Genomic DNA, 24,740 nt, shown 5'->3' on the forward strand with positions numbered 1-24,740 from the left:
AAATGACATATCATTTGTATTCAGATCTGAATCAACTCCGGAACAAAAAACAATTGAATCTAAACTTAACCGGAAGATATTTAACAACGGACCGGAAATGGCCCCACCGTATTATTGTTCCCCTGGTTTTCGCAGCAGTTTCTATAATTATTTGTATTCATCGGTGTTTCTTTTCTTTCAGTCGTAACATATTCTTGTCCAATAATCATAGCTGTAGAGGTTCAAAACAATGTTAAGGACTCGTGCTGTGTCTGTCTCAGACACATGGATTCAAAACATTAAAAACGGTTTGAAATCGATGTAGCAGTTATAGATATCCAATTTAGACGGAGCAGCTTATTTAACTGCTACGTGTTGGCAAAGCCGTAGACATGTCGATTTAATTCATTAGTTGTGAATAAACTCCGCGGTGAAGGCGAGTAACATATTTTACAATAAATATGGACTCAGACCGAAGGAGAGACAGCCGGAGTTGGGACTGGGACAGCCCGCAGTGCCGAGCCCAGCTGGACGAGGTCTTTTTCCGCCGACATGACTACATCCAGGCTGGAAGCCCGGAGCACAGAGAGTTCTGGTCTTTTTTTGACCGCTTCCAAAGGTTTAAAACAAAGAGGGACGTGTCTGGGTCAGGAGCAAAAGAGGACAGAGAAGACGGGGAAAAGACTGGCACGGGAAAGGTAGACCTTGGCCTTCCGAAAGAGTATGACGCTCGTTACCGCATCAATGTATCTGTGTGCACCAGGGATGTCGAGGAGCGCCTTGGGAAGTCAGAGCACAGAGGCAGGCAGAGATCCTCGGGTCCAGGCAGTGAGGAGATCTCCGACTGCCGCCTGGCTCTCCTGCATTTCCTGGACTTCAGCCAGAGACAGAGTTTTGGAAAGCTGGCCAAGCTTCGCCGGGAGCAGAAGACCCTGCCCATCTTCCTGTACCGGGACAGGATAGTGGAGCTGGTGCGACTTCACCCTGTGGTTGTGGTGGCGGGGGACACGGGCTGTGGGAAATCCACCCAAGTACCTCAGTATCTTCTCTCAGCTGGCTTCAATCACATCGCGTGCACTCAGCCTCGACGTATCGCCTGTATATCCCTCGCGAAGAGGGTCAGCTTTGAGAGTCTCAATCAGTACGGCTCAAAGGTTTGTCATGGACGGTCAAGTGAAGGTTTTTACCTTTTGTCGAAGCTCCAACTAGACTGTAGACTTATCAAGCACATTTTAAAAACAAGTCAAAATTCTACTCCACTATAACTCGGAGGGAAATATTGTCCTAAATATTGTAGTTTACTTGTACATTTTGATACTAGTTACTTTCGAGATTCAGATCAATAATACAAAATACAATCAACCAATAACATATGATGTATTATTATCGATTAAGATGACTTTATTGATCCCGGGGAATTCACAAGCTACTCAGCAGTATATTAAGTTGTTAATGAGCTCCACCTTTACCAGCTGTAACATAAAAGTGACACATTAATGCATCACCACTCATGATCCAATAATATAATATATCTGATTCTGAAAGGGGCCACTCTGAGTACTGAGTAATGAGAATACTTTTACACCATCTTAGAAATTTGAAGATATCCCCTTGACTCCATAATGTGTGAATGTGTGTCATTTGCAGTTTTAGTCAAATATAGTCTCTTAATTTGTTTTCAGCACTGACTCGATAGTAAACTCGTAAAGTATGTATCAGAAAAAGCTCACAAAAGGCAGTCATGTTTTACAGGTGGGGTACCAGATCCGCTTTGAGACCACCCGGACCCCGGCCACCAAACTGCTGTTCCTGACCGAGGGGCTGCTGCTCCGTCAGATCCAGCAGGACAGGACGCTGTCTCAGTACCAGGTGTTGATCGTGGACGAGGTCCACGAGAGGCACCTCCACTGTGACTTCCTTCTTGGGGTCCTGCGCTCCCTGCTGTCTGACCACCCAGACCTGCGTCTCATCCTCATGTCAGCCACCATCAACATCAAACTTTTCTCTGACTACTTCGGTGGTGCTCCTGTGCTGCAGGTACCAGGCAGGCTGTTTCCTATACAGGTAAGCAGAGGACAGCGGCCATCACAGATGTAAATATAACTTCTTACTTGAAGATATTAGTTTTCTGGGCCTTGATGTAGGCATGCTCAAAGACCAATGCACTAAGCAATGGACTCAATGACAAAAACAGGAGTTCAAAATATTCAGTATGCTCGTTTGAATGTATTCTTGGTAGTCTGAGCATTCAATTTAGTAATGATGTTCCAAAATGAACATTTCAATGTTTTCAGGGTTTTATATTTCATGTTTCCTTTACTAAGGTGATATACCAGCCCATTCCAACTGAGGAGCAGCCCTCGCGCTCCGAGAAACTGGATCCCAGACCCTACCTGCGCATCCTGCAGGGCATCGATCAGCGCTACCCTCCAGAGGAGCGTGGCGACCTGCTGCTCTTCCTCAGCGGTGTGGCGGAGATCTCCACCATCCAGGAGGCCTGTCAGGTTTATGCCACGCACACACGTCGCTGGATTGTCTTGCCGCTGCACAGCACGCTCTCACTGGCCCAGCAGGATAAGGCACAGTCATCTTTGTTTGGATTGGAGTGGATATACAATGTTTGAAGCTGATAGGTTGGATATGGTTTACCAGTTTCTAATTCTCTGCCATTGTGTTTATTCTTCAGGTGTTTGACATTTCTCCTCCTGCAGTGAGAAAGTGCATCATCTCTACCAATATTGCTGAGACTTCAGTTACAATAGATGGAGTACGCTTTGTCGTAGACTCAGGTAAGGCACTAGTGGGGGGGGACATTTTTTTTAATTAGCTGGCACTACCAATGGGTCCATCTTAACAAACCTAATTTTGTGCAGCCAATCATTGTCCCAAAAGATCCCAAAGGTTCAAAAGATACCAAATCTGCTGAATTTTGGGGGGGAAATGGTTTCTAACTTTAAAGAAATTTAAATAGTAAAGAAGGGGGGGAAACAATACACGGCTCAGAAGTAGAATGACACCCACACAAATGGATTGTTTTGTCATTCATTCTTTTACAGGGAAGGTAAAAGAGATGAGTTTTGATCCGAAGGCCAAGATGCAACGTCTGCAGGAGTTCTGGATCAGCCGAGCCAGCTCTGAGCAGAGGAAAGGTCGAGCCGGTCGCACAGGTCCAGGAGTGTGTTACCGCCTGTACGCTGAGTCCGATTACGATGCCTTCGCATCTTATCCGGTGCCTGAAATCCACAGAGTGGCTCTGGACTCCCTCATTCTTCAGGTGACAATACCCCATTTTATTCTTCAATTTCCATAGTTACATTTTAGCTTTATTCATGCTGTCTTGTTTCTGCAGATGAAGAGCATGAGTCTTGGAGATCCACTTTCTTTTGTCTTCATCGATCCGCCTCCAGCTGCTAGTATCCAGACTGCAGTTACTTATCTGAAACAGCAGGGAGCGCTGGACAGTCGTGGTGAACTGACCTCTATTGGTAGTTTGCTGGCACAACTGCCTGTGGATGTGGTCATAGGTAAGATTCCCTTCACCAAACTTGTGTTGTAGTTTTTTAGTGTTCTTTGTCTCATCTATTGTTTACATGAAGCTGACAACAGAACTCAAAACGGTGGTAAACAGTTGAATAAAGTTTAAATTGCATAATTTCAGGCTTGGTTTCTCTTAAATGTAGTACACAAAATATCAATAAATGTGTCCATGATGTACTGGAGTTTAAAAGTGCAGCACACACAGTAGCAGCTGGATTTAGGTAAGTGTGTGTGTTTGTGTTCATTCAGGGAAGATGCTGGTGCTGGGCTCTTTGTTTAACCTGGTGGATCCCGTGTTGACAGTAGCAGCAGCCCTCAGTGTTCAGTCGCCTTTCCTGCGCAGCTCACAGCACAACCCAGACTGTGCCACTGCACGCCAGCCCCTGCAGAGCAACCACGGGGACCCCTTTACCCTGCTCAACACCTTCAATGCCTGGGTGGAGGTCAGTAGTGGAAACATTGTTTGACATCGGCTTTTTGACATGAACGGAATAGCCAGATTTGATATAAGATGGTCTTCCTTGTACTTAAAACTGTTCATCAACAGGTGAAGGGAGAGAGAGGTGGTGGCTCAAGGAAGTGGTGCAGGAGGAGAGGCCTGGAGGAGCAGCGTCTATATGAGATGGTCAACCTACGCAGACAGTTCAAGGTAGGCAACTGACACAGTAGTTCACACATTCAAAAAAACAAAAAAACATTTGACCATTTTTTTGATGTGTGATCACTATTTTACCTTTATGAGCTTCCTCTCTGGTTCACAGGAATTGTTGAGGAGCCACGGCCTGCTGGAATCAGAGAGCAGCACTCCCTCTGGTGGTGACCGCGGCCAGCGTAGGGAGAGGCTGAAGGAGAGGAGGAAGCTGTATCAGATGAAGAGAGATCACGAGCAGCAGGAGAGCAGCAGACGTAAAGTCCTGAGGATGGACGAGGGACAGGGCGGAGAGTTCTCCTCAGGATCAGACACAGAGGCAGCCGGCAAAGGCAAGAAGGACAAGGGCGGATCAGGACAGAACTTGGACATACAGGTAACATGGACAAAGGTTGCTACACCCAAAGCACCCTAAACCTCAACACCAACATTTAACACTCAACTTGAAACTCTGTCCACTTTTGTTTGTGCTATTTTGAGGTATACTTGACTGGATACTACATTTGTATGACAGTTGGAAAAAGGCCAGCACTAGTAATAGTATAAGGATAGTCATCTTTACAGAGGTGGATATGTTTGTGTCTTTGTGTATGTTTGGCACAGTTACACTGATCAGTGATCTCTCTGTGGTGCTGTTTGGCCTGCAACAGGAGGTGAAGTTCAAGTTGCGTCACAACGTGTCAGAGCTGCAGGAGGCGGCGAGCGTCAGTCAGGACATGTCCTCCCGCCAGCAGGCTTTGCTCAAGCTGCTGCTTTGCCGCGGCCTCTACCCTCAGCTGGCACTGCCCGATGAACACAACTCCACCCGCAAGGACTCCGACCAGGTCAGGCCTCCTGCTGCACCCACCCTAGCTTCTAAGTTTAGATGATGCAATAAAGGTGTGTGTGTGTGTGTGTGTGTGTGTGTGTGTGTGTGTCAGTGTCAGTAAACCAGTTGTTTCTATAGTGTCGTATTGATCCACTTTCCCTCTGTGATTTTCCAATGTATAGGTGTTTCACACAAGGAATAAGCAGGGAGTGGTGATCCACCCGACCAGCGTGTTTGCCAGCGACCCAGAGGTGTTACAAGTGCCCGAGGATGACACCAGAGAAATTGGTAAACCTCTCTAACAACTTCTTTCAAAAGTACTACATGTAGATTTGTAGGTATATTCAAAACTCATAACTCTGCTGTGAAAGACAAAACTTCAAAAAAGGTAACACTGTCGGGATAACACAAAAACATAATTTAAACTTTCTCCCACTGGAAAAGAAAATGAACAGCAATAAAACCGAGTCGTGCTTTGTAGACATTTACTGTTCATGAGAACAAAACACACCTTTACATTGCAATGGGAGATAAACCTCACTTATGAAATTCAACTTTACAAGATATTTAAACTCACACTTTATATCTTTAGCACTGTCTGGATTTATTTAAATTATTAATCAGCTACTAACCAAAAAATTGTCTTTCTGGAAGTCACTTTTGATTCTAGAGTCGACCACATCGGTTGTTTGTGATGTTTCTTTGAAATTCATGCCCATTTCCTCCAAAATATTTTTTCTTCATGTTGCAAAAACAATATTTCCAACTACTTGTTCTGCACTTGAAGAACAGCAGTGGTCTTATGTGTTTGCAGTTAAAGAACTGTATTGCACTCCAAATTGCTCCGTGTAAAATCTATTCCATGGCCTCCTGATCCACTGTTGAAGTCTTTTTTGTTTTGTCTCTTCCGTCCACTCTTCTTCTTGTGCACGTCTCTCATCATGTGTCTGTTGTCTCTCCCTCTTTGTCTTTGTTTCCTGCCGGCAGGGCCTGATAGGCGGGACAGCAGCAGACACCAGCTGCTAGCCTTCGTCACTCTGTTGGAGACCAACAAGCCATATTTGTCCAACTGCGTGCGGGTTCCAGCACTGCAAGTTAGTACCAGATGTGGGATGTACCCCTTCCCACCACTAATTGCTAAATGTTTTTTTTTAGATTTAGACACAAATGTTTGTATTATTGATTACTTACATAGTCACGTATTTCTATATTATGTGAAACTCATAGTGTGTCACAGACCATCATTGTTTTAGGCAACATATCTTTCTTGTATCATGATCTCTCCCATGTTGCCAGCTCTGGTCCACTCATGCATCATGCAGTAGTATTAAATGTCTGTGTGCTCACTAGGCTCTGCTGCTGGTAGCAAACTCTGTGGACAGCAACGCTGACTGTACGCGTCTGGTGGTGGACGGCTGGCTGGAGCTGGAGCTGAGGGAGCCAGAGGAGGCCCTGAAGGTGCTGTCAACAGCTCTTACACTCCGGTCTGAGTGGGAGCGCCTCCTGTTGGCCCAGCTGGGACAGAGCACAATGGGGGGACCTGCAGTCCAGGGGGTGTCCCGCAAAGTCATAGAGAAGCTGAGCGAAGGCCTGGTCCGCTTCCTGCTCTACAATGAGGTAGTGACGCAGTGCTAACTTGGTGGTTACAGTATGAAGCACCCCAGAAACAGGCCTGAAAAGTAGATTATACACATATTCTTGATGCAAATAATACTGGTTATGTGTGAACTACTGTATGTGTCAATATTGTTCATTTTTACTTTCCTGACATTCTCAGTGACTCTCACATTTTACATTCTCATTTAATATACTCTATTAATAATATACTTCTTACCTTTCTTCCCAGGTAACTTACAGCCTACGGCGACTCACAGCTTTCCAGACCCAGAACCTGTACATCGGCCCTCAGTCTCAGTCTGATCTGTCTGACACCAAAGCTCCAGATGTAAACCCGCTGTTTCCAGGAGTCGAGGCCAAGCCGGACCCCATTAAAGGAGGCCTGCGTGTCGCCAGCTTCTTCAACTACAACAGTCTGGCTGTAAGTCTGTATGAAACAGTGGCAATCTAGTCGAGCCTTCTCCTAAAAGTTAGAAAGAGACGGAAAATCAATGTTGCAGCTGCTAGCAAAATTGTCCCACGTCTGGATATGAAATTATTGTTAGTATTGTTAGAGATTGGTGTTGAAAAGGGGTAGCCTGGACATAACTTATGTTACAGCTTGGGGCTCCACATTACAGCAACAGCTGAACCGAACTGCCCCAGCAGAGCTGCTGGTTGACATCAGACTACAGGTTGAACAGATCAGCTCATGTGAAGTATTGTGCTAATGTATGAATGTAAAACAGGGTCATGTGGCGACATATTTTTCCTGAATAAATACAGGTTACTATTAAAAAAAAAACAGAAGAGTTTAACTCCCCAACAAAATATCTACCACTAACAGTGCTAGTTGCTAGCTAGTTAATTAAGCTTTTCCCTGAAGTAATATGTAGAATTTTGTAATTAAATCATTCAGCCTTCCTTGTTAATAAAGGCATTTAACTTGAAACAAACGCCACATCTGACAAAAAATGTGTGTCTTTGATCTTTGTGTTTTCCACTTTATAATTTGCAGGACTCAAAGGATCTCTACAGTGAGTGTTTACGCACTTTCTGGAGCTGTCCTAACTGTGACCTCTACATGCCGCTGACTCCTCTGGAACGCATGCAGCACGAGGCCTCCTGCAGGCCAGCAGGAGAACAGCAGCAGCCAGAGGAAGGTCAGCAATTTCTTATGTTGATATTCATTTTGAGCAGCGTCGGAAATACACGAGGGCAAAGGGCAAAACTGCCCCTAAGAAATATAATTTTGCCCCTGATATTACTAGGAGAGGGGCAAAAAATGCCCCCGAAATTTCTAAACGAATGAATAAATGGAGCGCTTCTTAATCAGACCTGTGACTGTGGTCAACTCAGCAGACACTTACATGTTAGTGCACCTATATGCTGAAATTCACGGTAAACGCATTCAAACGGCACAGATCGGGAGCGAGCGAAGGACTTTGAAAGTTAACGAAAAGATTAACGTGAGACAACATCCGGTTTCTTCTGACGAACATCCGGTTTCCAGAATAAGATGCCAACAAAGTATACATATTGCATAATGGAAATTAGATTAAATTAATTATATTCACATTAAGTATAAAACATGCTACCTGCATCTCGTGAGTTAAAGGGAAAATACACCTAAATTGTGCTTAAAGTGTCTTTATTCTTTGATTTGAGGGTTGCTGGAAATGAATAAAACCTGACTGACAGTCAATTAAGATATTTTACTAATCAAAAACTCTGAACTGAATTTGTACCTTCAAATGGCACATTTTTTTTAATTTTTAAGGTGCTATAAAAATCTTTTTCTCAAAAATTCCACATAATGACTAATGCATAAGTTCAGGACAAAAAGGGGTAATATCACAATATTTGAGGTGCTACAAAAATATTTTTCTCAATAATTCCATACAATGACTGATGTATATGTAATCAAGGCATCGTTGACTTAATAATTGTTAATAGTTGTTTAAAAAATGTAATAATAACAATAAATAACAACAAAGAAATAAGAATAAAATTGAATATGATCTGATTTATGTTTGTTTTTTGTTCAAAAAATCTAAGAAAACACTTTGAATCTGTAGACTACTGCCTAATAGTCCTATTATTGCCATTTGATGACAATTGCTCATATACTGTAAGCCTAAATAAAGTATATTTATTATTTTGAACAAAGGTTAAATGTTATTTCACAAGTTTCAAAAAGTGCCCCCAATTTTTTGAAAATGCCCCTGGATTTCAGTCAGTGGGGGCAGAAATTGCCTCCAAAAAAACATGTAAATTTCCTACCCTGATTTTGAGGCATCTGTTGGTATTCAATCACTTGAACACATGCACCAGCTGATTTGACACTTGTTAAGAGAGGAATAATCTGAGGCTAATTGTGGGTTTGTGTTTTCAGAGCCAGAAGGTGGAAAGGCAGGCTCCTCCTCAGTGTCCAGTCTCACCAGAGTTTATCACTGTGACGTGTGTGATGAAGACCTGACCCTCACCTCCACTGAGATCCTCAAACACAAAAGGCAGCACATGTATTCGGCCAAGTAACTGACTTCCGCATCTAAAGAACAGCTACTCACAACATGTGTCTGTTCTGTCGAGTACAGATGTTGTTACATTTGTGTCACCGTTCTTCTTTCCATTTGTACTTGAGGAATTTTATTAAAGTGATATTACTTTCCTATAATGGTCACTGGGTGTATTTTTTTCTATTCTTTTAGGAAATATCCACATTTGTAAAATCTACTCCCCCAAACAAAACAAAACAACAAATTCCTATTTATTCTCAAATTCCTTGTAGCATTGTTGAATAATTATAGATCACAACTTTCATCCATTGTGAGGGAAAAGGCGCAGTAAGTTAATGACATGCACATGTGAGAGCGAGAAGAAGACACTGATTTAAAATATAGAGTGAGGGTTTAATAATGATACAAACCCACGATATGTAACACCTCAAAGCAGCACATTGGCACAAAGTCAGAAGTAAGACAGCACGGAAGATAAAAACCTGTCTCAAAAAAATAAAGAATCGGAATAAATATCTCAATAAATAAATAAACAGGTAATATCTCATTAATTACTTTGAAACTAATAAATACGTACATTTGAAAAGATGCACATTGGCAGAAATCAATAACTCAAAAAGTAAATAGTACTTAACACAGAGTTACTTAAAAATCATAAGTTATTGATTACTCAAATCAAAAGGCACATTTATTAAGATGTAAGAATGGGGCCTGCAATTGTGACCGCATGACTGTCAGTACTGTACCCTAACGTAGCAAACTGTGTGCAATGGCTTTACTAGTTCTGTATATCTGCACCATCGAGTGAAGGTGTGTGTCTGTGTGCAGGTCTATGCATTGCAGTTTTGTGGGGATTGTGTGATTGTGTGTGTGTGTGTGTGTGTGTGTGTGTGTGTGTGTGTGTGTGTGACAAAGGGTTGATTTAGGATCTTGTGACTGAGTTAGCGTTTCCTGCCACTGTGACAGCATGTCTTCTTTTTTTTTTTTTTTTTTTTAAATGGACAATGTTGGCAGGCTGGCCTCGAAGTGAAGATGACTGTCCCATAACCGAGAGGTCAAGGGTCGTGTTCATCAACAGTTGTGTGTCCTGACTCTGAACCCTACTTACTGCCTGTTCACTCACTTTAAGTCACTTTGGATAAAAAAAGTTCTTGGCTAAACCTAAAATGTAAATAATCTGGTGAAGCTTCTGAATGGTTCATTCTGCCATAATTCAAAGATTACCCGGTGACTTCCTTAAACTGAGCGTACTGTAAGTATTCTCAAATTAAATATGAAAGGATTTAGAGTAATCCCCCCCCCCCCCCACAGATTCTCTACACTCTTGGGATATCATCAATCTGTGATGTTCAGTGCATTTCATGAGTTATTTTTTTTTTCAGGAAATCGTTCAACTACTCAAAGAAAACCAGGTGTAAGCATTTTGCATTCAGTATTTGATATTAGAGGCAAAGAAAATTATGATTTTTATGAATCTTGTGTATTCATTGCATTTTGGTCAAGAAGCAATTTTCTGTAGAGCAACTGGTGTCTCTACCTCTTCTAGGATGTATATTTACCTTGAATGATTGTTAAACACTGGTGTGGGGAGGCTATACAAAAAGCCTGTGCTCTTAGATTCATTGACATATTTAGATTTTTGGACAAAATCAGTTGGAGCTGATGTGATTTAGCTGCTTTAAATCCACCCTTGGCCAGTTATTTACTTAGAGCAGAAAAATATACCACCAATCAGCAAAATAGACACAGAAATGCAAGGTACATCACCAGAAGCATGATGTGGGGAATTTATCTTTAAACCCAGCTATAAACTTACAAAAACCTTGCTCGCACACTATTTAGCTTCCTCAGCACCTCGAGTGGAGTAAGAACTTCAAGGTCTGTTTGACTTTACCATACCACCTCATCGATTGCTAAGAGGCAGCGGGAAACTTTGAATAGGGTTAGGGCAGGACTTAAAATAGCAGCTTTTTGACTTCATACTTAAAGCAACATTCAGCAAACACATGTGCCACTGTGCCCAAACAAAGGCCTACTGCCATTCACCTTTTTCAAGTTAACGTGTCTCTTTTCTCATCCCGGGGTCAACAGACTACAGCACGCACGTGTAAATGTCACACATGTGAGCTGCAATGCTGCTGCTGCTCAAAGACAAGTTTGTGTTCCTATTTATCATTTCTGCTTGATATCGAACACAGTAACACACTACAGTATTCAGTTCCAATACTTTTAGATTATGTTTTTCCTAACTTGAGCGACTGGTACAAAAATACTCTTTCAATACATTGTTCATTGCACTTTGTCTTTTTTTGGTCTCATCCAAAGGCCTAAACACATCTACAGATTGGTAAGCATGGGGTCCTGTTTTGTTTTTCTTGGGGGTTGGGACTGTACGGTCTTTGTGTACATTAGGTAGAATAGACTCGCTCAGAGGCCTCAGTTGTAAGCACCTTGACTGATTCAACAAGTACAGTGGTGAGATGGGATGTTTTCTATTATTAATATTGAAAATACATGGAAAGATGAAAAAAAAATGTGTACGGTGAGGGTGTTTAATGTTCGACACACATTCTTCATTTTCTTTTCTTTTTTTTTAGAAAACAAAATAACCTTGTGTTTGGTTACAAAGGACCATAACGAATCACATTATGCCTTTAAATCTTTGTGGTTGTCATTGCAACTTCCCTTAACATGAATTGTCCCTTTGCATTTGATAACCTTCCTTCCATTGTGGTCTACTACTTTAACCGAAAAAACAACACGAGTAGTCTCAGATGCTCGTACTGTCTTGAAGACTGCACTCACTCATGCTCACTCTCTCCAAACCTCTCTCCCCTTCCTCCTTTTCATTTCTGAACCAGGGTCGAGTAACGTCTGAGGTAAAATTAGAGGTAAAGGGTGACATCTGTTCATCTGACTGATAAACAGGCCAACATGAAACAAATAACTTCCCCAAGATCTCTTGTTTGTAATATGTGATAGTGTGTGCCATTGGGGGATTCTGTCAATATGTTTTACATTTAATAAAATATACCAATTCAAATTATAACAATCATATATATATAAACATCTTTAGTTTTTAGTTTTTTTCTTTCGAAATAAAAAAAAACAACAGACATTTGAAACAGTGTACACATCATCGTTGCCTCTGCCACTCTCTTACTGTAATAAAGTCTATGACCGCTAATTCTAGATCAGCCAACCCTCAGTAAATCCACTATGAAGGCTCCAGATGACTCCCATAGAGCCTGGTCTGAGTGCACCATCAGCAGGCAAGGACCAGTGAGGAAGGCCCCAGGTTGAAAAGAGAACGAGCGGAATGCAGTGGAAGGCTGTGGGGCTTTGGAGGGCCACGTCGGAGGTCTGGGTCTACTGAGAGCACTGTTCCACCTGCTAAGCTCCCCCTCCTGCGTCCCGACAGATGCTCTCCCCTCTCAACACCTAGACCTCCTTGGTCCAGGGAACCACTCCCACCCCCTAGCCTGGCCTCATCGGACCGCCTTGTGCTTTCCTCCACAGCAGCCACACCTCTCCCCACACCGCAGGCAGGCGCGCAAAGGCAGGTAGCAGCACATGCAGGGCACGAAGAGCGACAGGACCAGGAGGGCCAACCAGCGGGCACAGCAAAAGGGGTGCGGGTGGCCCCCCAGCGAGTCATCACACGAGCAGGGCTCCCAGAACTCTCCCTCAGAGTCCGACATGCAGTGGTAGAGCAGACTCTCTGCGCACCACACACAGGTCCACTGGCGCAGACAGTGCAGGGCCGGGTCTGGGGCATCTCTGCAGCGGCCCCGCCCGTTCTCCGAAACGCTGAAAACAGAGCGGCAGTACACACAGCGTGATGAACATGACGATGAGCCCTGAGGACAAGGGCTGTCGTCGTCGGGGGAGACTACCCCTGGGTCACCCCCGCTGCTGCTGGCCCCTCCTCCTCTCTTACGAGTCCGCGACCGGGGCGTGGCCAGTGAGGTGTGGATGCAGCAGGGAGAGGGTGATTCTTTGCACGTCTCTTGGGGTGAGCCGGCAGCTGAGGACGAGCCTGACACAGCGTTGGGCATGGACATACAGGTGGGCGATGACGAGGACAGCCGCTGGGAAGCTTTACTGTCCAGGCTCACCGTCACATCGCAGGCTGCCGTCCCCACTCCTGCCACGTCCTTCTCAAAGCGAACCACGCACAGCTCTGACTTGTCCTGCAGACTCCCTCCACCACTGACAACCACACCCCCGGTCAGCCCCCCAACCATAGTCCTAGTGGCCCCCGCCCGTCGGTAGTCCTCATAACCTCGAGAACCCCACAGGTCTTTGCAAGGATCCACAATGCGTAGGTCCCCTTCCTCCAGCAGAGAAATAGTGGGTGAGAGGGGGGCCAGAGGAGATGAGGCTGGTTGACCCACAGGAGGAGTAGGTGGAGCAGGAGGCGAGGGCGGGGGCGCTGGCGGATTCAACACAGCCGTCATTTGTGAGAGCTGGTGCTGTCCCGGCCTGGTGTGGATCTGTGGAGAGGGTATAGAATTACAGAGTGAGTCAGGAACAGTGTGTACCGTGGCAGCAGTTACAGAAGGTTTTATCTCTAGCATAGCACGGAAAGAAGCTCAAATGATCGAGAACCACAATTTTGATACAATTTTATTCTATGGGATGGCAGTGGGTTGTTTAAATTTGAACATTACTTCATGTAGAATAAATAAAAGTCTAGCTGTGGACTTAAGGGTGGAGACAGAGTGGTGGAAATAATCAACCTCCCATCTCTTTTTTATTGCTCTAAATGTCTACATTTCAAATATCACCGATTTTGCAAGGGAACCCCAAAGACCCAAGGAGGTTACCACATATTTAAGAACTATTCTTAGTAATGATCAATAGAGCTCACAAGTGTAACAGGAACATGTAACGTGACAGATTAACTGAAAAATGTAACATGTGTCTGTTCCTTTGATCATCTTATTATCACAACGATGTACCAATAATAGACTCGGAGCAGCAGGTGTTACCTGAGCAGGTGTCTGAGTTGTGACAGCATGGCTGGATCCAAAACTAAATTCTTCCGACCGTACGAAGCAGGTAGACGACGACTCGCTTGTCACTATGGTGATGGGTTTGGGAAGCATCTCCTTTCTGCTGTTGGATGACGATTCACTTCCTGTCTGAGACTGGCAGAGGCTACACGTCATCCCACAAGTCAAAAAACACCAATAACTGCATGGGGGGGCCAAGTGGCAGAGCAAATGAGCCATTTCTAGAGAATAAATGATCAACCGACAAACTGCTCAGATACTCACAGCTTGTCCATCATCCTCAGTGTCGGCCTCTTCTGGTGTGGAGGACGAGGGCGAGTCAGAGCCTTGATAACATTAATAGAGAGGATTTAGGCTTTGCCAATTCGAACCTAACTGGTGAAAGTTCTTATATGTGACTCGTGTATCTCTACCTCTGTCGAGCTTGTCTATGACGAGATGCAGCCCTTTCTCAAAGGAGATGGCATCGGCAGGGCTCTGGAATGTAAGGCCAAACTTTCGATCTTCTACTCGCCAGTGATGGAAGATGGGGTTCACCTTATTGTACACTAGCCCCCTTTGCACTGCACACTCCAACACTGGCTAGAGACACAAATGGCAATCGCAGCAACATGAGAAGTTAGTTCACCAACCAAGACGTATCGTTTCCTCAAATCATGGCCCCACATAGCATGAATCTACAGTCTTCAGGTGGCGTTGAGGTGCAACGTGGCACCAAAGACAGCCATAACACACACGCACACACTCACTGCTCGATCTCGCAGCCGTTCTCCACGTATGATGTATTCTTTCCGCCCCCTGCCGTCATGACTCCGCCCTTTACATATCACCACATGACTGAGGCCGCCACCTCCAAGGGGCACCCAACCGCCACTGGAGTCATCACGTGTCATCACCACTGCACGAACACGCACACTGCCAGGGAAGCCAAGAGAGTGAGCAGAGGCCCAGGCTGATTAAACAACGCAATGATTTAGGCTGCACTGTCAAACACACACAAATACACGCAAACATGCATGCACCAATACGCACATTCATTCATTCAGTTGAGTAAAGTGATCAGCTTGCACAATACAAAAATGCAGTACTAATTTTAGTGTGAGGCAACTGTTTCAGCTCTCAGATAGCATGATGAAATTCACACAAAGAAGACAGAGTTGACAGTTTGGCCTATGAGTATTGGCGTTGCAACATGTGACAGCTCAAAGGCCTATCATAGAGTAGCCCTATAGTCAGGGCAGTATTTACCAATCTATGATCACGTGATTGAGGTAAATACACTTTTAATTAGCATGAGGTGATGGTAAACAAATATGAAAAATCAAGAAATATTTGACAAGGTGGTTTGGCGTTATTTATGCATGTCTGCAGTTAAGGAGCATAATTCTGACAATTAAACCTGGGACTGACTGTGGGCTATATGCGCTGAGAATAAAAGTATATTGAGCAAATGGATAGAAAGAAAGCCAGCGTTGAGGAGCAGAGAAACGGCCAAATGGGAGGAGGGAGGAAGAATGAGTGTTTCCCAGATAGATGTATCAATGAACGCACCGATTCGCCATCAGAGGCCCCGGCATTCTTGCAAAAAGAAGCTCTGCCCTCGCCAATCGGCTGAATAATTCAGCACCGCAGTTCGACATGTGCATGTAATGCAGGCACAGACGCGTCTTTTTGATATTTTCAAATCACACTGAATTTTAAGTGTTGCAATTATTTTTCCCAGGCGCTCCTTTTCTCCATTCCGCTCCTGCTGCATGCACTCATTAACACACCCCGATATTATGTTATATGTTTTTATGAATGGGGTAGCGCAAGACTGGCTTCGACATCGCGCGGTGCGTTAGCTGTTTCGCCGGAATGTGTATAAGGCCTAAATACAATGCAATCGCGTGTGAAAAAGGGAACGAAAAGGGAACGAGTGGGTGAGAGGATGGAAACGGGAGATGGGGGGAGGGGGCCGATTAGAAAAGGGAAGGAGGAGAGGAGGGGTGAGGATGAGGGAGAGCGAGCGAGAGAGAGAAAAAAATCACATTTCATTCATAAAGTTTGGCTTTAAAAAATCATAATGAAACCCCGAGACACGTTGATAAAAATCACAACGCCTCCATCCCTCCCTCGTTTGACTAGCCATGTCTTGAATGACGCGATGCTGGCCCCAAACTCGCCATATTTCGCTTTTTTCCCCCCATACATTTTACACATTGACTTATTTCGTGACTGTTTTACCCAATCGCTGACCACGCATTTAGTTCTGAATTGTTGCATAGCTTCTGTTGTTTGTGTAATATGTTTTTATTGTAATTTATTTTCTTGCGTGTAGGTTGTGTGCCAGTCGTCTAAAAGCACAGGTCCACATGTAGGTGGCTTAACATTTATCACATATTGGCATGGATGTATCGGAAATGGGGTGTATGCTGTTGATTCAAGACTACGTAATGGTGTTTTTATTCTCGGCAGCCTGCTAAATTGAAGAGCACCGATTGTGAGAATAGTGCATGATGCTGGATTGGTGTAACATTGATGGCGGTGGCGTTCTTTCTATCCGGTTTGGCGGATGGCTGAATATATATGTGCAATGTTAAAAATGAAAATGTAAGGACTTACTCGCCCTCCATGGCTCGGTGTTGCCCGCCGCTTGCAGCAGCCCACCCCAGGGTCTCCTCTCTCTCTCTCTCTCTTTTTATCCTCCTTTCAGGAAACACTCACAGGCTCACTCACATTCTCTCTCTATCTGCTCTCATTTTCCTAATCTTTCTCTCTCTTCCTCTCTCTCTTCCTCTCGCTCTCTCTCTCCACCTTGATGTCGTTTCGGTGTATCAGGATAGGCTTGAGGTTGCAGCAGCCATTTTCCGCTGGCAGCATCCTCCCTCTCTCTCCCTCCCTCCCTCCCTCCTTGTCTCTCTCTCTCTCTCTCCCTCTCGCTCCAAATCACTCCCTCGCTTATTCCCTTTCTCACTCTACCTGCCCTGTGCCAACACATCCGCACTAATCATTGACAGCATCGTGGCTTTCGGTGGGCTATAGGGTTTGTCCATGTCATTTTAAATGATTGAAAATGAAAAAGAGTAGCGGGGCAAACTAATTCTATAGAACAACATAAAATATAGGTAAAATAAAATACCATTTGCCCTTCATTGCAGCTTTGCTAGCATTTGTGTTTTTTAAACTACACAAGTATAAGTTGGGTTTATTGTTTTGTTCCTATATGCTTATTTGATTCTCAACTGTGTTAAGTCCAAAGCAGACAAATAACACAAACAAGTGCCCCATAAGATTCTAGTTGATGCTGGCAACATCAAATGTTTCAGTACCATGGACAGCGAAAGCTCTTTTGGGTCTTAATAAAGACACATCATCTTCGACGTTTGGGGCTTATTCATAGATGAAATCACTGCCCTTATTTGAATAAAACAGTATCTGCGGAACTCTAAGTATAAAGTTACAGTATGTTACTTTGAGGTTACTTAGCTTAACTTCAAATCTACGGACTTGAAATCGCATTTCTGTCAAGATATTGAATTGTTGTTTTTAGATTGTGCTCCATGTCTTGCCATGGAGCACACTGCCAGTAAACATTAAACTAGAGTAAGAATTACACATATTATTTGTAACAGGAATCCACTGTAAAAGTAAACAGTATCTTACAGGCTACAATGAGCATACATTGCGCATGCACAACATAATATATTACGGTACGCACTGAGTTAGAAGTAAATGCCCAAACAATTCTTGACAAATTGTTGGAAAAGTTAGCCATTGGGCTCGAAAATTGCGTCAGAAATAATTTGCCGTATGGCTCGTTGGTCTAGGGGTATGATTCTCGCTTTGGGTGCGAGAGGTCCCGGGTTCAAATCCCGGACGAGCCCACTTTAGTCTTCCGCTGAGTCTGTGACCGTTCGAATCTAGAGCTTCACTACACTGTAATTTGCTGCCAACAAATTCAATACTAAACAGCATTTTGTGGATCAAAGCTTAGCATCCTTATTAACGATATTGTTTATGTTACATTTACATTTTTAAATTGGCTCCTTCCATTTTTCAACTATATAGGAAACAGTATATATTCACTGCTATACCAAGTATATTATATCCACATACATTTCAGCACCAAGTACAGCCTTAATAACACAATTGTACAGACTGACAGATTGATAGATGTACTCTATTAATCCCAAACTGGGAAATTATTGCGTTAAAGCAACATGTTATCCACGGCAACATAAATATATACAAAATAGATAATACTAACTAAATACAGCTGCCTTTGGATGTCATCACGTCTACAGTTAAATCTAAATTGTGTTATAATTTTGCATGGTTGCCCAGAATAAAATTACAAAATGAAAATAAATCATGCTTAAAATCAACAATAAATCAATAATTAATAGCCTCAGGATGCTATTTTACAAAAGGCTCATTGAGAACACAGCATGGTGATTGATCTGTGACCCATTCAATTTGTTGTCACTAGAGATTTAATTTTCAAATGACTGATTACCAAATTGAGGTGTTAATGATTCACCAGCAAATCTAAAGGATATATGAGATCACATATTAGATGTTACTATCACCATTTTTGGACAACATACAAGGCAAGAGAGAGAACTCTCTCATTGCTCTAGCATTTCACTTCCTTGTATTTATGTGAGCATGGACAGTTTAAGATGTTAGGGTAGCTCATCTCACTTTACCACCACCACCTCCCTCACTCTGTGTTTTGGGTAGGCCTATGTGCATTATCTCTGTTACCTTCAATCTCCCATTGGGAACACCGGGACAGCAGAATAAACATGGCACCTTCATTATAATCCCAGGTACCCAGAAACAAAAGTTTTCAAACGAAATACCATTTGCCCCACCTGGTTTTCTTTTAGCCAGCTAGTTTGAGGCAATTTGGTTAAACAAAACTTAATTTAGGAATATGTGCCACAATATTAAAGCTACTACAAAGAACTTTCATTTTGTGTTGATTTTGGCGGTCCCTGTGGACGAAAGTGGAAGTTTTTCTGAGCAACAGAGTCCCTTTAGAAAACCTCTCATTTTACTGCAGCACGGGTCTGACAGTCTGCACCACTCAGCCCTGGTTTTGGTTCTCCCGTGCCTCCAGCGAGCCGCCAGAAACATCCCTGCATAACCTCTAGCCGACCACATACAGTAGAGTCTGAATGCAGCTGCGGCAGCGCGTTGCGGTAGAGCATGACAGGAACACCCATAGCTTTGTGCTGAGGGTCACTGGCACCCGTTTACAGTGAATCGATCCTGTTCCCGCAAGACGCGCTGTCGACATAACTTAGGGACAGGCTGTTACAACAAACATAATACTTACCGAAATGACACATTAGACACTTAAATGATAAGTAAATATCTAAGTATTTACAACACTTATATCTAAGCAAAGCTATACATTAGTGAGAAAGCTACATGTAGCTAAGACCCTGCAGTAGATTCATGGTGATTTGAGTTGGTCATGTTATGTAGGAACACCAAAGGGTTGTGGTCAGTGTAAACCACAACCAAGTACTGGAAGAACCTACAGAAACACCAAAGTGTGCAAGGGCAAGGATTAGGGCAAGAACCGTCTTTCTCAATAGTGGAGCAATGGTGATGATGGCAGTCAAACTTCTTGGGGTCGTAGCAAACAAGATGCTCAACTCCCAATGTCTCATCCTGGAGAAGGACAGCTCCAGCACCCAAATCAATTCCATAAACAGAGTTTGAAGGCTAGACTAAAGTAAAAGGCTCCCAGAACGGAAGCCCGAACCAAAAGTGCTTTGATATTTAAAAAGCCAACTGACAAAACTCAGACCTGACAAAAAAACGGGCTGAGCAGGTTAGTTAGAGGAGCAAACGTTTTTACAGAAAGTCTTGTAATAACCTGCCATTCCCCAGAACCTTTTTAATTCCAGCCTTGTAATCGGGGCAGCGAAGGAGGAACCCCAAGAAAAACAACATGCACAATGCATCCTGGACATCATAGGCTGAACCGCCTTTGCATCATTGGCAAGAAACTGGTAGGGCTCTTGTCAATGAAGCAGAGTATGACGGCTTTCCTTTCAACCAATGACTGAGTTTGTGACATCCCACTTCAAAGCAGGAACTCAAAGTGGTGCGCAGGATATGTGGACTGGGGCTTGGATCAGGGACTTGATGGGAAAATCTACAGGTCTCGTTTTCTGCTCACACTCTTTCTGCTACTTTCTGCTACAAACATGCAACCAGACCTTACGTGGAAGCATCATCTCACAAAATGAAGGGCTTGTAGAAATCTGGGTGAGCCAATGCTACAGTGTCCAAGAAAGCCTGTTTCAGAGTGGAAGGCTTCTTGGCATTCTGTAGTCCAGTCAGAAGGAGAAAGCTTACGCCATTTTGGTCTCACTAGGGTAGAAAAGCCTTCAATGAAGGGTTGTAGTAGTTGAACATACCAAGCACTGATCTCAGTTTCCGACGAGACGGAGTACATCCATCCACCTTGACGAGGTCCTTCTCTAAAAGGTTTGCTATGACCTAAACTTTCTCTGGATCTGTAGACACCATGGTCTTTGAAATATCACTTTATCATCTCCTTCTCATTCACAAAAGTAACTATGCACTTATTGAAGATCATCTGCATCTGAACTGCTGGGGGCAGAATTAGTGCCGCTTTTATGAGCAGGACTGGGTGAGGCACAGATAGTGTGCTGGCGTCTAGGTCAGTCTTTGATGCTGTGGTCACTCGAAAAGCATAAGAAGCACAGGTGGTCACAAATGCATAGAAACACTCCGGATGTCAATATAATGACTTTCTCTCTTAGATCGATTAATATTTACAGATTTTCATTTAACAGTCACACACTCACCTTGAGGATACAAACCCAGTCTGATTTGTTCCCCCAGTGATAGATTTGTATAGCTGAATCGTTACCTTGGATACTGTAGCCTAGTATTAAATATGAAATATTAAATAATGTCATAGAAGTATGAAAATAACTATATAAACATCGAACAAGTTCGGAAATTAGTGTTTGGTAGATTATTTCTCTGTTGTAACAATGCTTCTTGCCAATAAATTGTATACCGTTGGAAAGCCTGTTTATTTACCTTTCAAACGGTGCCCGATTTGTAAGGAACATGCATTTCTGGGATGAGCAGCACAGCTGAGTATGTGGGTTGCCATGAACAATTTGCCAAATCTTCTCTGCCTGAACATGTGGAGGAACGTTATGTTCAGCGATGAGTCCAGATTCTGCTTAAGGAAGTTGGATCGTAGGGTCAAAGTGTGGAGTGTCATTACTGACAAAATACCTGGTAGACACATCTGTCACTCTGACAAACAGGAATCACCTCTAGATGTTTTTGGGCAAGCTCATCCTGAGCATCAGACAACAAACGCATCAGAACTACCTCTGGAGTGACCGATACTCAACCACTGGCCAAATCATCATCAATAGAATGACAGATAAACACCCTTTATCAGGAAGTGAAGGCGCACCTCAACAACCACATTCCCTGAGACATTGTGCAAGGGAAACTCTACATAACCCTTATAAAGGCTTTACCAAGTGCACACAGCAGATCTTACAGGGAATGGCAACACACTTTCTGGAACAATAGTCTGTTTTAACGCTTTATCTCTTAAGATTTTAACTTGTAGTTAAGTCTGAGGCCCACACGGCAAGAAAACTAACCTATTGATGAAGAAGGGGCAAAACCCATCCAGATCAGCATCATGGTCCTTGGAGAGAATTGCACTTTTTTCCTAATACTGGTGCAGGATGTTCAACTGCTTTGAACAGAGCAACAGGCTTAACATGGTTTTGTTTCTTACTAAGAACTGGACATCGAGCAACAACATGACCAAGCTTCCTTCAGTCGACAAAAACCCTTCTTACTAGACCTAGTCGGCAATCTACCAGAGTTTACAGACGGGGTAAATGGGATGGATGGAGACAACTCTGGGTAATAAGCCCTTTGGGAGTGCAACAACTGTGAAAGCACCTTACCCTTGAACTCCACATGAGGCTTGTCACTAAAGACAGCTTTATGCATGAGCACAAATTCATCAGCCAGGACAACAGCCTCATCTATGTTTACAACCTTCTGCTTATTTAGATAGGTGGAAAAAACCTCAGGTGCACAGCACTTGAATTTCTCAAGGAGAATTTGCTGGCTCAGTTGTTCCTTGGATTCTGCCTTCTGAGATGAGCATCACCTATCAAATAGCGTCTCTCGGCCGTCCTTAAAACACAGTACGCCTCTGGGACTAGCTCACACAACTGCAAGATGGTGCTCTTAACCGTCTGGTAGTCCGCGCTCTGCTGTAAAGTCAAGGAGGCTTCCTCGGGCTTTCCAACCAACACACACTGCAACATCAGGGTCCACACAGCCGGAGGCCAGACCAACGTGGCAGCTACACGCTCAAAGTGAGGGAAATATTTCTTATGATCTTCCTTAACAAAAGGGAGAAGCATTTTAATTAGCCTGCCCACATCAAAATTGTTTTTCTTTCAATTTGAACTCCCCAAACTTTAGCTCTACTGCAGCATCTTGGAGTGGTGAGGGTGGAGAAATGTGAGATTTTTCAGTTTCTACCTGAAGAACTCCACTCTCAATGAGGACAGATTTAAGGGACGCTTTGATACACTCCTTACATCGTCTACTTACATACTCACTACTAGGGGTGGGAATCACCAGAGGTCCCGCGATACGATATTATCACGATACTGCGATATTATCACGATACTGCGATATTATCACGATATTCTGAGTATTGCGATATCATAGGCCTATATTGCGATTTATTACTTTTTCAACTTCAAATTATGTCCCCAAAGGAAAACTGTGTCAACATGTTTTATCTAATAAGATAAAGTTTTCAGTCTGTTCATCTCACTTCAATCATTTTTATTGCAGCAAAATAGGATTGTCAAGCAGACAGACTGACCAACAATGTCATAAATGTTGCATGAACCTGACTCAACTTGTATTACTACATAGTCCAACTTAACTAAATGCAAACGTGTGGACTCAGTATATGAACTATAACTTATATAAGTAGGATATAATAGTTATATAACTCAGTATAACTTGCTATGTGTGGACGTCAAGGGCAGAGAGCCAGTTATGCGCTGCACTCTCCCCATGAGCCTGGCTACTGTTGGCAGATTTAACCCCGTTGTGAGGCCAGATGTCTCTATCTTTGTTTTGACCAACTTCCTACCAATCACGCTGACCCGGGACCTTTGCTGACCTCACCAGAAAACAACTCGGCACCATCTAGTGGACTGAAAAAGCAATTGATTTTTTTATTTTTATAGTTTATATAATAAAAGATCGATACTTGGCGTCCGTGTATCGATACAATATCGCCACACAAAATATCGCGATACTATGCTGTATCGATTTTTCCCCCCACCCCTACTCACTACTGGTAATCTCAATGTCAGAGTTGGAAACAAGTTTTAAATTGAGTTTTATAAACTTAGTTCAGGAACAGGGACCACGCCCAGAACACAGCTCATTTCCTCTGCACAAAGTACTTAAGCACAACGAACCCGTCCACTTCGACTCCGTTTTCACATCCCCCCAACCCCATTTTTGTCGTTCTATTTTCTCTCTCTCTTCTCTTGCAGGATTACAGGAACAACAGGGGACTCTGCACCACCAGAGCTTCCGAAGAGACTGCCCCCACCCTACAGTCTCCATTCCCCCCGTTCCCGCCAGCCGCTGGACATCAACAGTCCCCCATCGATCGCCTAACCTCCTTTCCACAACCCTCCTTGTTTCTTCTTCCTTACACCCCTTAATTTCTTCATCCCTACCTTACATCCCTCTACCTCGACCCCTTCATCCCTACCCTACCTCGACTCCTACCCCTACATCCATTCATCCCTCGACCCCTACCGCTTCTTAAATCGAACTACCATTTCATTATGCAATAAACCTCTTGAAACTCATACTGTTATTGGCGTGGTCCTTGTTAGTGAACAGATAATCCTTAGTAAAATGCTCCCGTAAAATGTAAAAGCACACAAAAGATTGCTTTAACACAATGCAAGACCAATGACACCAAAATGGTACTTGCAAACAACGCTTACCACTTCCCCAACACAGAGAAGATAAGCTACCAATTAAGCTCAAAGCCAATGGACAAAAAACACTAACACCAGCGCAACAATGCTGAGCAGTTAGGCATACTGACCTATTACAAGTGTACCATCCAACAATTAAAGCTTACTGCCACTAAAAATAACACCCAACTACAAAATCCCCTCTCCTTCCACCACCAAGCAAGGTGAAGGCCACTCAGTGCCACACTAAACCGAATGCCTTGTATGGTGAGTAACCCTGGTTCCTACCACAGAAACTTACTAAGCCCAACAGTATTCTGTGAGGTGTGCCAGCTCGGTGCGACTTTAATCACTAAACTCCATGAACAAAGACCAAAGGTCCTGAAAAGCGTACCCCCACCAGAGACCTTAGTCTCCACCCAGGATTGCCTCAAAACAAGAAAGTCAAAATAATCAAGGAGTGGGCTGATGGAAAACTTGAGTAGATGTAGCTGGCCCACTCGTCGACTACCTATACAGAGTTAACTACTAGCCACTCAAAAACGACAGCTTGCACTAAAATGGCTTGTACTTACCATGCCAGGTCCA

The 24,740-nt window shown here is 43.5% G+C and overlaps 2 protein-coding genes and 1 non-coding gene across 4 annotated transcripts; 2 read left to right on the top strand and 1 right to left on the bottom strand.

Annotated features, from left to right (window-relative positions):
• The first annotated feature begins 102 nt into the window (after window positions 1–102).
• Window positions 103–9,252, top strand: dhx34 (DEAH (Asp-Glu-Ala-His) box polypeptide 34). 2 transcript variants are annotated; one of them, XM_076100346.1, is made up of 16 exons: window positions 103–1,133; window positions 1,732–2,043; window positions 2,304–2,558; window positions 2,666–2,768; window positions 3,036–3,253; window positions 3,329–3,503; window positions 3,766–3,959; window positions 4,064–4,165; window positions 4,278–4,541; window positions 4,816–4,989; window positions 5,156–5,261; window positions 5,961–6,067; window positions 6,324–6,590; window positions 6,820–7,011; window positions 7,588–7,732; window positions 8,965–9,252. In XM_076100346.1, the coding sequence occupies exons 1-16, from the start codon at window positions 441–443 to the stop codon at window positions 9,105–9,107; spliced, it is 3,450 nt and encodes a 1,149-aa protein (XP_075956461.1). In that variant the 5' UTR covers window positions 103–440; the 3' UTR covers window positions 9,108–9,252. The 2 variants fall into 2 exon arrangements, with proteins under 2 accessions (XP_075956461.1, XP_075956462.1); XM_076100347.1 differs by having other exon boundaries at window positions 2,304–2,483.
• Window positions 9,253–12,232: 2,980 nt separating this feature from the next.
• On the bottom strand, window positions 12,233–16,968 carry spred3 (sprouty related EVH1 domain containing 3). Its single transcript, XM_076100712.1, has 6 exons — window positions 16,856–16,968; window positions 14,856–15,021; window positions 14,520–14,688; window positions 14,371–14,432; window positions 14,083–14,241; window positions 12,233–13,584 (listed from the first exon to the last, which is right to left on the bottom strand). The coding sequence occupies exons 1-6, from the start codon at window positions 16,966–16,968 to the stop codon at window positions 12,577–12,579; spliced, it is 1,677 nt and encodes a 558-aa protein (XP_075956827.1). The 3' UTR covers window positions 12,233–12,576.
• A 932-nt stretch (window positions 16,969–17,900) lies between these two features.
• On the top strand, window positions 17,901–17,972 carry trnap-ugg (transfer RNA proline (anticodon UGG)). Its single transcript has one exon. It is a non-coding gene; the product is annotated as a tRNA-Pro (tRNA).
• The last annotated feature ends 6,768 nt before the right edge of the window (window positions 17,973–24,740 follow it).

The sequence above is a fragment of the Anarhichas minor genome, unplaced genomic scaffold (assembly GCF_050575085.1).
Source record: "Anarhichas minor isolate MPS153535 unplaced genomic scaffold, ASM5057508v1 ptg000026l, whole genome shotgun sequence".
Lineage (NCBI taxonomy): Eukaryota > Metazoa > Chordata > Actinopteri > Perciformes > Anarhichadidae > Anarhichas > Anarhichas minor.

Coding starts and splice junctions, on each gene's coding strand:
- dhx34 (XM_076100346.1), top strand. CDS start 441: ATGGACTCAGACCGAAGGAGAGACAGCCGGAGTTGGGACTGGGACAGC. Junction 3,254..3,328: donor TGGACTCCCTCATTCTTCAG/GTGACAATACCC, acceptor TTGTTTCTGCAG/ATGAAGAGCATGAGTCTTGG. Junction 3,504..3,765: donor GCCTGTGGATGTGGTCATAG/GTAAGATTCCCT, acceptor GTGTTCATTCAG/GGAAGATGCTGGTGCTGGGC.
- spred3 (XM_076100712.1), bottom strand. CDS start 16,968: ATGCTGCCAGCGGAAAATGGCTGCTGCAACCTCAAGCCTATCCTGATA. Junction 15,022..16,855: donor GAGAGGAAGAGAGAGAAAGA/TTAGGAAAATGA, acceptor CTTCCCTGGCAG/TGTGCGTGTTCGTGCAGTGG. Junction 14,242..14,370: donor CTGAGGATGATGGACAAGCT/GTGAGTATCTGA, acceptor AGCCTCTGCCAG/TCTCAGACAGGAAGTGAATC.